Source organism: Ischnura elegans, chromosome 8 (genome assembly GCF_921293095.1).
Source record: "Ischnura elegans chromosome 8, ioIscEleg1.1, whole genome shotgun sequence".
NCBI lineage: Eukaryota > Metazoa > Arthropoda > Insecta > Odonata > Coenagrionidae > Ischnura > Ischnura elegans.
The window spans coordinates 11451446-11463078 of NC_060253.1; the positions used below are offsets into that span (position 1 = coordinate 11451446).

The window sequence follows — 11633 nt, forward strand, 5'->3', positions numbered from 1 at the left end:
AAACCAATTAAGACAGCTCAAAATTCACTTACTCCACTCATACCTTGGGTGATATTTAACTGATTTTATCTCGATTGAAGCAGTTGAACGCAAGTTCGGTTATGAGTCAGAACGTTTGGTTTTGGCTTACAATAACATCGTTCAGGAAAAACGAAGGGGATAACTAAAGAGTCATGTTCATCGTCTACTCACCTAAATAATTACCATCGATATAGATGGATCGGGAGTTGCGTTCCGGGTAGAGAATTCCGACCGGCGCCATTCACTTGGGTTGCGGAAGTCAACAGGTGGCGCGCGTTCACGGTCTGCGGAAGGTCACGTGACGCTGCTCCGCTCTCGTTGAAAGTTGATCGAGAGTTGCTTTTGGTGCTGTTGTAATGTTGGACTGTTGGCATCTGATTGGGGCAGTAAATATTACAATTGGAACCTCCGGTTATTTACGTGAATGTGACTGAGAATTACGGGCATCACTTTGAAAATATATTTTCGAGTGAATAACGTGTGCAAGTGAAATGGCGTCGCGGAATCACTCAGTGCTGAGAATGCGTGATCCTATGGACCACTGGCTGGAGAGTCAGGGTTTGTTCCGAAAGCTCATTGCTAAGGATGGCTCGTGTCTCTTCAGGGCTGTTTCCGAGCAGGCGAGTTCTCACTAACCCGTGGTGATCCAAACCAAACATTAGCTATCTAGTATCTTCTTATTTTGTCTTTACTGTTTCATTGATACCCGCGAGGTAATGGGGCCCTTTTTAACTAAGCACGCCTTCATATTTTATTTTCATCGTCATTTTAATTTCCTTTTGTGTCCGAAATTATTTAATTTTTTTTATAATTGCAAGACTTTTATTAACTCTTGTGCCACATTATTTTTGTGTTGTCGTTGAAAACGGTACTTGGCGTTTGTGTTCATGTCGAGGACGCGTCTCGCTCACGCATTAGCGCTCCGTAATTTTTGGAACAACAGGTCCCTCTTAGGAATCGCTCTGTTGTGTGCCTATTAGTTCTCAATGATTTTCGTGCACTATGTTGGTGTACTTTTACTAGGAGTAAAACCTTCTTGCCGTCTGTCAAAATAAAAGTGTTTGATGGCAATGCCGCATACATAACCAAATGGGAAGGGCGAAGTTGGCGACTATTGCGGAAGTCCCTCTCTGCAGATCATGATTATTTAATCATGATTATTTAATTTCAAACAGTTATTACAGCGTCCGTTGTATTAACGCATGTCATTTTCAGGTCTTTCACTCTCAAGTATTGCATACCAAAGTAAGATCGGCTTGTGTCAGCTTTATGCAGAGGCACAAGGATCTGTTTGATGAGGTGAGATGAATGTTGTTTGAAAACATTGAAATAATGCGTATTGTCTTGGCAGTAGTTAGCAAATGGTATTAATTTATCTTCAGGTTGGAGAAGTATCTTTGGGTGAACACATTGAGTCGATGCAAAATCCTTGGGAGTGGGGCGGAGATCTTGAAATGAGGGTGATGTCATTTATGTACAGGTAAGTCAATTATTTCGAATTAATTTTCAATTGATCGTGGCAACGTCTCTACAGTGTCAGTTGCCTCGTTAATCGAGTTCCGCGAGAACGAGCATTTTACTATTGTTTCCGAGTTGTTTTTTCAAACCTCCAAGATACTAAGCGAAACTTGCCACAAGTTTGTCACGGCATAGTTACAAATTTGCTACAAGTTAGTCATGACAAGCCTGCAAGCTTGTCGCGTCAAAGCTCCTGCCAACTGGTGTCATACTTGCTGCATACTTGTGGTGTCGTACCTACCGGGTCATATCACGCACGACTCATACCTGCCAAATTATTCCTGCTGCAAACATGTCTCATCATGTGCAGTAAAAGCAAGTTTCACTCCTACTATTTTTCTAATGACACTCGCTTAGGGAAAAAGTCTTAAACTGTCATCTACTGCAATAATGACCGTGAATCACCTCAAATTACAAGAACTAAAACTGAAAAATTCTTTAGCCTGTTAAAGCTTCTCAAGTCATTCTTCTTCATTGCACATGCACATAAGTTGGCAGATAAATTTAGTGCTCAATTTATGTACTAAAATGATGATCAACTAATAGATACTAAAAATAGTTAATTCATCCCATTAATCATTTACATGTATGTATGGGCTATAGCCAGGATATAACCTATTTTTCCAAATGGGATGATAAATGAGAATTGACCCAATTATGGCCCAAAAGAAGTAGTCACGGCAATATTTGGAGTCACTTCCCTAAAAATAGGTAGTATTGCATAATGGAAGAGTATTAGCAAATCTTAAACATCAGTTGCATTGCTGATTCAAATTCATATACATTACATTATTATACAGGTATTACAAAGGCTAAGAAGTTCACTTGTACATTCAAATATTTAAAGCAAGGATTAGTGACGCACTGCATTAACCACTTATTTTAGGTGGAAGATGATGTAGCTAACAACACCCTACATTTGCACCATCCTTACTAATTCTGGCCTCGGTGTCGGTGGGGTAAAGTCCTCACCTGCCAAACCATAGGTCGCGGGTTCGAATCCCGCCTGGGTAGGTGATCCCTATCCAGGGCATGGATGTTTGTGTTGTACTTTGTTAATATTGGAAACCCTTGTTGTAAAAGGCCGTCATGTGCTGTTTACGGGGGAGTGTGATAATAAATAAAATAAAATAATAAATAAATTCACAAAAATTTATCAAATGGTTTCAGAGTACGGAAATGACCTTAGGCTACTAGTATTTAAAAACTACAGTCTGGCCACCGAGAGTTGTCCGATTGGAGGCAGAAGGGGAAAGGTTGCCAGGTAAGAAACGCCATCCTCACATGTAAACAAAATGCTTCCTTTAAGAAATGAGTCAGAAAGGACGACAAGCGTGAAGGACCCAAAGGAAGGATCCTTTGCTTTGGTGATTGGAAGAAAGAGCTTGTTTTGGCGACTCAGGCTTGTTTCGGTGCATCATATGGATGTGGCAACGTTGCATGACTAAGTGAGGGTGTGAGGTGCATTTGGGGGACAGAGGTTGGCTGCAAACCGTGCTGGTGCAGGGTTCTCAATGAATCATTTTGAACTGTCATTGGACAACTCTCTCTGGCTGGACTGTAGTTGGCCATACAAATGAAAACCTGAAATAATTTTCTCTATTGGAAATTGATTTCGAAAGAGTCGAAATACTCCTTGATTTTCGGAGCCGGATCTTTCGGATTGGATATTTTCGGATACAAATGCATTTTCATAATACTGCTATTAAAAGAAGTAGGTAATTATTCAAGTATTTTCCTTCATATAAGGAAACAAAATATTGAAAAATCATGAATTTACAATAGATTTTGAAAAATAGTTTTTTTTTTAAATGAAGGGTGTTAAAATTAGTTTGAAACCCTCTACTTTGTACCCTGTTGTTTAAAAATTTCCCCCCTGGTTTTGGACCCCCTCATAATGAATACAATGATTAATGGTCCTTGTGATTTCGGAAAAAAAACAGAGGCACGGACTGATGGACGGTTGAGGGTCGTTTTCTGAAATCTGTGACGTAGTTACTTTTGACGTGGTTATTATCCTACGACGCTGAGATTCCCCCGATGATTGTTCAATCTCTTGCGAAGAGTCTCACTATGTGCCAGTCGTATTTTGCCTTTTTTATTTTCCACGGCTGACATTCTGCTACGTAACTTGGGATCCAGATCCGATGTCTTCCGCGACTTTGTATCCGATGAAGGGCAATATCCACGGATATTTGGATCCGAGGTATCCGATCCGACCATCCCTTATTATTATATTAATCAATATTTTTCTCATCCACTTTTATGCATATTAACACAGCTGTCATTATAAAATTTTGAATGGCGAAAATTCATTTTTTGCAGAAATTTGATTTTCTAAAAGGTAAGTAATATAATTTTGTACTTTAATTGTACAGTATACACTTTCTATTTCTCTATCAGTTAATTCAGGGAGGGCAATGTGTATATGTGCTCTTAAGTTCTAGAAAAAACCCACCACATATCCCATCGCAGTTGTAGATTTTACATACTGGAGAATAAGCTTCAATGTTGCCTATATCCTTTGTAAGTCAACTCTCTCTTCGTATCATCATGTCTGCAACCTGAAATTTATACTTGATTTTTGTGCTCTTGTTTTAACGCTATGACAATTAATGGTGACAAAGTTAATGTCATATTTTGTAGATTGACTGTCATTTGGTTCTTTTCTTCGCATATGTGTATAAAGTGGGTGAATTACACTGCGAGTGCTTATTAAATTTGATATATGTAATTGCTTTCCCTGGAGCAAGCATTTTGGAATTTTTGTTATTTTCCGGCATTGCAGCTCATAAATTTACTTCATGGTATGTGAAGTTTTTCGCTATGCAGATTGCTTCGAAATTTACATTTAGTTGGGTAACTTTACTTGTTAGAAAAAAATCAGTATTGAATTTTTCTTGAGTCACTTGCATAGATTATGTTGATACTAAGAATAAGTCTTTTCAAAAATGAAAAAAAAATGTTTTTTGTGCGGACTCGATCCCTCCCATAATTATACTGCAACTACAGTGCACAGTCTAGACCTAGTTAGTGCATTAGGTTGGGAGTAGCGATAGACTCAGAGACAACAGGCTAGACTTATTTTCTTGAGCAATTGAGAATGGATATCTGTCAGAGCAACATGGAGAACATCATCTTTGAACCTCGTCTATATTATATATATAAGTGGATGAGAAAAATATGCCACTGCCATACTAAGTGTCTGAAAAAATATTTCGGAGAGGTTTGAATCACCGACTTCAGGTTGCAACCATGGTGGGTCCTCTTTTTTACCACTAGGCCAACTCACTCACTGACTCCAATGGTGTTTCATTATGAGCTTTGATAAGTTCTGCAAGGGAACGAACCAGTCTTCCAGTGTCTCTAAATCAAACTGAATTTTAACATGCAGTGGCATTACTTGCTGCGATATTGCGGAAGATATTTTATATACATGTTTTATGTTTACTATCCCTTATCGAAAAGCTTCAGCGTTAAATTTAAGAAAATATTCTTTGACGGATCACCCAATTTAGGACCGAAACTAAATTGACGTTTTGGAGGCGGTTTTATTATCTAGCACGAGCTGCACAATTTATTTGGTATTAAACATTGCACATATCCCGCATACATTTCCCTTCAATGATGTTGTTATAAAAATATTGCAGGATTCGTCAATGTTCAAATTTCCCTCCCAATAATAGAAATACAATAGAAAATACTGAAACTCCATTTCCAAACTGCGGCGAAAGTGGCGCCACTTCATTAGTTGCAATACATTTGAATCCTACCATACACTAAGGTTCCAGGGGAGATAGGACAAGTAAGATAGGTTGCTGAGGAAAGACTAGTATACCTTTAAAAAAAAAAACTGAAAAAAATGCCTCATTGTCCAATGTTTGGTAAGATTTTGACACATCCTTGACCCAGATGGTGTTGGATGTCCAAATTTTTCAATAGTACAGTATTATCATTTCCTTAGTGAAAATCACAAAAAAAAAGGAATGTAAAGGGGATGTAAAATCCAAGAGTCTGTATTCCTCTTTTTAATCAATGTGGCAATTGATAAATAATAAATATTTAAAGTGATAAAAAAATTGACCAGCTACCTCAACGTAGTGGTTACATTGTGCAATGGCATATGATGTCCAACTGTGGTGTGTTGACTGTGTCACTCACCTCTGACAGATGAAGAGTAAAAATGTTAAAATGTGAAGCGCCCATCTTCTTATTGAGGGGATAGTCAGTGTTGGATGAAGAATGCCCCGTTTTGAGTCCAAATATGTCAGAGGGCAATTGTTGTGCCACACAGTTGGCCTTCAATGAAATAGTGTGGTCAACATTGAGGAGAGATTATGGAATTAAGGATGAAAAAAAAGTTTTTGTTACAGAAAATGATAACTTATAGCTTAGATAGAAGTTTTATTTCATGGTCTGTGAAAAGCTATCGCTGGAGTTGTCACTGAAGAGGGATAAGAGTGTGTTGTGGAATTGGGTTTTTGAAAAAGTGATTTTTCATAGAACTTATTTATTCCGTCGAAATATTTTTGAAGTATTAACCCATTGACTTCTATGTCTTATTTGTAAATGGTACACAAATATACTGAGGGTTGTATTCGGTTGAATTTAATTGAGGCACCTATGGAGAATAATTCACTGCCACTAAGCCCGTTTTGGCAATGAGCAGTGATAAATATAGCTATCAATGTTGTAATGACGTTTCAAATTTATTTAAAGAATTTAATGGTTTTACAACGGGTGAGAATGATCAATGAATATTGATAGTATGCAACCCGTGTGGCACCCATAATGTCTGCCTGGGGTGGCATGCACTCACTCTTGGTGCGATATCCTGAGAACCAACGGGCAGAAATGAAAGACACTTGAGGTGTTACGCTACAAATATCTAACAAGTCAATGTAAAAACCAGAGAAGTGATAGAAGAATCCGAGAGTGACATAACAGTACTTCTGTTGCTTGGGATTTGATAGGTTTAAGCAGGATAAAACACCACCTAAAGCTAGAAATGGTCTTGTTGAAAAGTATATTTTGGACAGGTGACAGTACTTGAATGGATTAGAAGAAATATGATGTGTGTTTTAGGGGAAACAAGAAATAGAGAATTGAAGTTGAGGAGCAGGAGACTTAATACCTCACCCTCAACCAAATTATGGGTTTTTGAACTTGGCAAAATATCTGATTTCCTATGTTTTTTTGAATACAAGGTGTGACTTTCTCGTGTACCGAGAGATGGGAGTGCCTCCTGTGGAAGCAACATGTAATGGTTTTCAGAAGAAGATACTCCTGTGTCAACTTGGCAACAACCAATACGATTGTGTTTACCCCAAGGAGTATGTAAAAGGGGCAGCTTTTTGTCAGTGTGAGTATTTTATATACCAGTAGTAATGTTTATTCGTTATGGGCCTTTGATTAATATGTGGATTTGTTTGTATAAATATTTGTCTGGCATCCTTTGAGGCATTTTGAGAATGTATAGGGTGTTGAAATTGTTTCATGTGGTCTAGATTGGACATTATTCCTAATTTTTGGTCCAAATCAGTCTATAATTTGGGGTCTCGTCTATTTTTTTTTGGTAGAGTTAATCTACAATTGTGATCTTAGATTACAAGGCTGGAAATTGCGTAACCTTTACTCGGAACATTTATGGCAAGGAGCAGTTGTGAAGTGTCGAACTCAAATTTTGCTCAAATTTCGTTGAATGGTAGTGTACCATGACGAATTACGGAGTGCAAAATTTCCAACGGATTTGGAGCAGAGTGATAAGCTTCCTAAGTTTGGTGCCACCATTTTTGGGGAAGGGCCTCTGGCTCACATGTCCTCAACGAGGCATCTCTTGTGGCAAGCCCTGAAGCATAATTTCTGACCACAAGACGGACGATTTGGTAAAGGGTCTAAGGCCTAAGATATGGTCCTCTTCAAATACTTATGATGCATATTGTAAGTGTTTATGACCGGTCCACCATAGTAAAGAAAGAGTTTGAGGTACATTATTTGCCGTTCTCAATTTTTTAATATTACTTTGAATAAGAATTAAAACTTCAAGTTTTTATGTCAGAGAGAGTAACACAGAATTTACATTGACAAAGTCAGGAGCAGCTACAGAATTAATGATAATGTGTTTTTCTCACTTTGTGCAATCAATTGATTGAGATTATACTTTATAAATAGGCACAGGGGTTGGATCAGACATCTATTGTTTAGGAAGTGCACTTTATTATCAGTCCAGTAAAAATGATGGTATAAGCAAGCTATATTACTGAACAGATAGGCCTATGCATTGGTTGATCCAAGTTACGATGAAGAATCACCTAAAAAACAATGCAGTAATAATAATAATAATAATAATGTTTCTTTGTCCAGAGATCTAGAAGTACAAGGGGTACACTGATATAGGACACGTCAGGTTAAAAAATATATATACAATAAATACAAATATACAATGATGCAGGATACGTCAAACTTTGTTTAAGAATTCATCTACAGAATAGTACATTCTTAATTTCAAATATTTTAGTAAGTTGGTCTTAAAAGTAGTGACACTTAATGGTGCCTTAAGTTCAGGTGGCAATTTATTGTAGAATTGAAGGCCCATACAATTTGGACCAGCACTGGTATTCTTGGTGCGCACATACGAAACATGCAGCTGGTCAATTTGCCTGGTAGAATGATGGTGGACATCACGGTACTTAATGTAATGAAATAGATTTCTTTTTGTGTAAGCAAGTAACTGAAAAATATACACACATGGTAATGGTAATATGTCCAGTTTCTTGAACAAGGGACGACAAGGTGAATCATAGGGGGCATTGCTCATCAGCCTTATAATTCGCTTCTGAATTTTAAAGATTTCAGTAGAATGGGGAGAGGAACCCCAAAACAGGATACTGAAAATAATGTGCGAGTAAAATTCACTATAGTAAATGGACAATAAGACATCATTATTTACAGTGTTCCTGATGCTTCTTATGAGAAAGCATGTTGAACTGAGCTTGCTGCGCAATTTGCTGATGTGCTCTACCCATGTCATATTTTTGTTCAGGATAACTCTGAGGAACTGTGAACTGGAAATTTGTGGGAGTTGTTTCCCCTCTTCAACAATTGGTATTGCTTCGGATGCTTTATTTTTGTTACAAAAATGAATAAGGCCAGACTTTTCAAGGTTCAGTTTAAGAAAATTATTTTGACACCATTCATATTAGAGTTTAGTGGCAGTGACTGCTGTAAGGGACAAGCTATTCAATGGTGGGGCAGATACAATAACATTACAGGCGGTCCCCGACTTTCGTACACAATGCGTTCCTGGAAACTTGTACGAAAGTCGAACCATTGACTTCCATACTAATTAGGGGTTACGTTCCAGAAGAGCGGAATATACGTACTGAAACTTTTTTTTACGGAATTCATTTCAATTGACTTAATTTTAATTATATGGTAATAAAACTCCTCAAATCATCTAATTTCTTTCGAAAATACGCAGAAAATACAAATAAAAGTTTCAAAAACAAGAACTCCGTTGGCTATCGAGTGAAACTTCCTCTTGGCGTTTAAGTTGACATTCCACTTATTACGTCCACTATAAATAAAAAGACATATCAAGAACCATAACAAAATGTAGTTGTTGAACCAGCACTCTGGATACCTTTTAATTTTTACACCAAAATTCGACATTTGGCAGGTGACATTCGTGATCGCATATATTTCGCATGTTTTTAAAAAAAGACAAACGGAATTCGTGTGATATTTCGTGCAATATCGTTGCTGAAGGTGTACATGAATTAAACAGCGCTCAAACGAAAAAACACCATTAGAAAGAAGATCTTACTAGTTTTATTGAAAGCTATTTGATGATGTCTAGTCAACTTCTTTTGAAAAATATCTTTAATGAAGGCTTTCTTCTTTTGATAAAGGAGCCTATAGCAGGCAGTCTCTCTCCCAAATAAATCACCTAGATTAGAGTCAACTACCAACAATTCCCTTCATTATATACGTTCGTATTGTTCGCATATACTGCCATTTGAAACAATTGAATGTTGGGATGTGCGATAAACATCGCGGGAATTTTTAAAAGATTACAGACCAACGTCCGAAAGTCCGAATTTAGCGTACGAAAGTCAAGTAAAAGGTGTCAATTTTGAACGTACGAAAGTGCGAATTATACGAAAGTCGAGTGTACGAAAGTCGAGGACCCCCTGTAGTATTGTCAGCATAGAGTATAGGTTTGACACCTGTGACAGATTTAAGAGTACCTGGTAGATCATTTATATACAGCAAAAACAGAACAGGACCCAAGACAGAGCCCTGTGGCACACCTAGTAGGACTTCTTTACCAGGAGAGATAAACTGAGTGCCATTTTTGTATAATACAACATGTTGGTGACGTCCACTCAGATACGATTCAATCCACTTATAAGGAGTACCTCCTATACCATAAAAACCCAGTTTTAGTAGCAGTAGTTGGTGATTGACAAGATCAAAGGCTTTAGAAAAGTCAAAGAAAAGACCCAGAGTCTCCGTTCTTTTGTCCAGATTTAAAAGTATGTGGGTCACCACTTCATAGGTGGCTGTGGATGTGGATTTAGATTTTCTGAACCCATTCTGAGAAGGGGACATGAAAGCATTCCCCAATACTGCCGTCACACAACCTAATAAGTTGAACTCTGGGTTAGTGCGTTGAGGTATCATGCATCCCTTGTGCAAAACATTTAAATTATAGGTCAACTTCCATTTCTGCAGTTCAGACCAAGTGGATCTGGAGAAAGAAAACATTCTGGGTCCAAAACATCCCAATCCCGACAATCAAATCTCCCGAGCATTCAAGAAAATACTGTAGAAGATCAAGGAAGAATGATGAACACTGCTAATTCATCAACAGAAAACATCAGGGACCTGAAGAAAGCCTTTCTACCATACATAATGGGAACCACAGATAAAATTGGTAATATACAGTGAGTCCTCGTTTCACGTCAATTACCGTTCCTGGAAAATGTGACGATAAACGAAATGACGTTAATCGAAGCATAATATCCCATAAGAAATAATGTAAAAAGTGAATATCGGCTCCTAGACCTCACAATTCCTCCGCGAAAAAAATGTAAGCGTATCATATGTGGGGCATTTTTTACGGTGGGAATGCCAAACTATCGCATAAATACGAGTTCCTGTCTTCATCAACGACAATAGCAGCAGTGACGTAAATCCTTCTCCATTTTTGTATCTTCCAGCATTTGCATTTCGGCTTCGCTATGGTGGTCGCCCGGGCGAGAGTCGCCTGGGCATCATCATCGCTGAAACATCGTCGCAGTTACAGGAACCAAAATTATTGTGAACTCGGCAAAAAAAGTGACGACAAAAACTCCGAGTTCTACACGGAAAAATGCCTTGAAATCACTTTTTAGGTTCCTGAAAACCATTATGTCAAGTAAAACCTTGCGCACCTACGTAAGAATTCATTTTGCAGAAATTTTTGCTAAAACCGTAATCGCAGTTAAGAATAAACACACCGTTTTACACTTTGCTTAGACTGACTGTATTACCGCCAACAAAACGAACAACCTGCAACGCCCGCCGCTTCGCCTTTTTTTTCTGCGCGAAATTTAAAAGACTTGACGTTATCGCGAAGCGAAGGTGCGATAAACAAATGACAGTCTCAAAATTTTCGTGACGTTATCGCGAAATGACGTTAAACGGGGTGACATAGAACGAGGACTCACTGTATTGTGAAACTTTCGTACCAGGGTAATTTTCTTGCCACAGGCTAAGGTGAAACATCTTGTAAAAAGCATCAAGGACAGAGCGTTACTGCAAGTTGAAGGGGTCTACTAAATTCCTTTTCAAAACTGTGGGAAGAATTGGCATTGGCAAAAGAGGCAGATCTGTGAATAGCTGCTTTGAACACGAGAGAGCAATGCAACTGGGAGACATGGCAAAATCTGCTGGAGCCGAGCATGCGGCATCCAGCCGTGCAATTGAAGAGCAGAATATGAATATTGTTGCCCAAGTGAAAGGCTTTAACCAGAGATTGGTGAGTGAAGCAATAGCAATTTGAAAGGAGGGCAAAAACAATTTTAATAGGGACAGCAGCCTCAAAATTA

At 38.2% G+C, this 11633-nt stretch overlaps 1 protein-coding gene across 1 annotated transcript in view; it reads left to right on the forward strand.

Annotated features, from left to right (window-relative positions):
* The first annotated feature begins 264 nt into the window (after window positions 1-264).
* LOC124163248 overlaps window positions 265-11633 on the forward strand; it is a 91893-nt gene continuing 80524 nt past the window's right edge. Inside the window, exons 1-4 of the mRNA XM_046540008.1 lie at window positions 265-641; window positions 1237-1320; window positions 1404-1501; window positions 6747-6901. Coding sequence (XP_046395964.1) covers window positions 513-641; window positions 1237-1320; window positions 1404-1501; window positions 6747-6901 — 466 coding nt within the window. The 5' untranslated portion in view covers window positions 265-512. The remainder of the gene's footprint in view (window positions 642-1236; window positions 1321-1403; window positions 1502-6746; window positions 6902-11633) is intronic.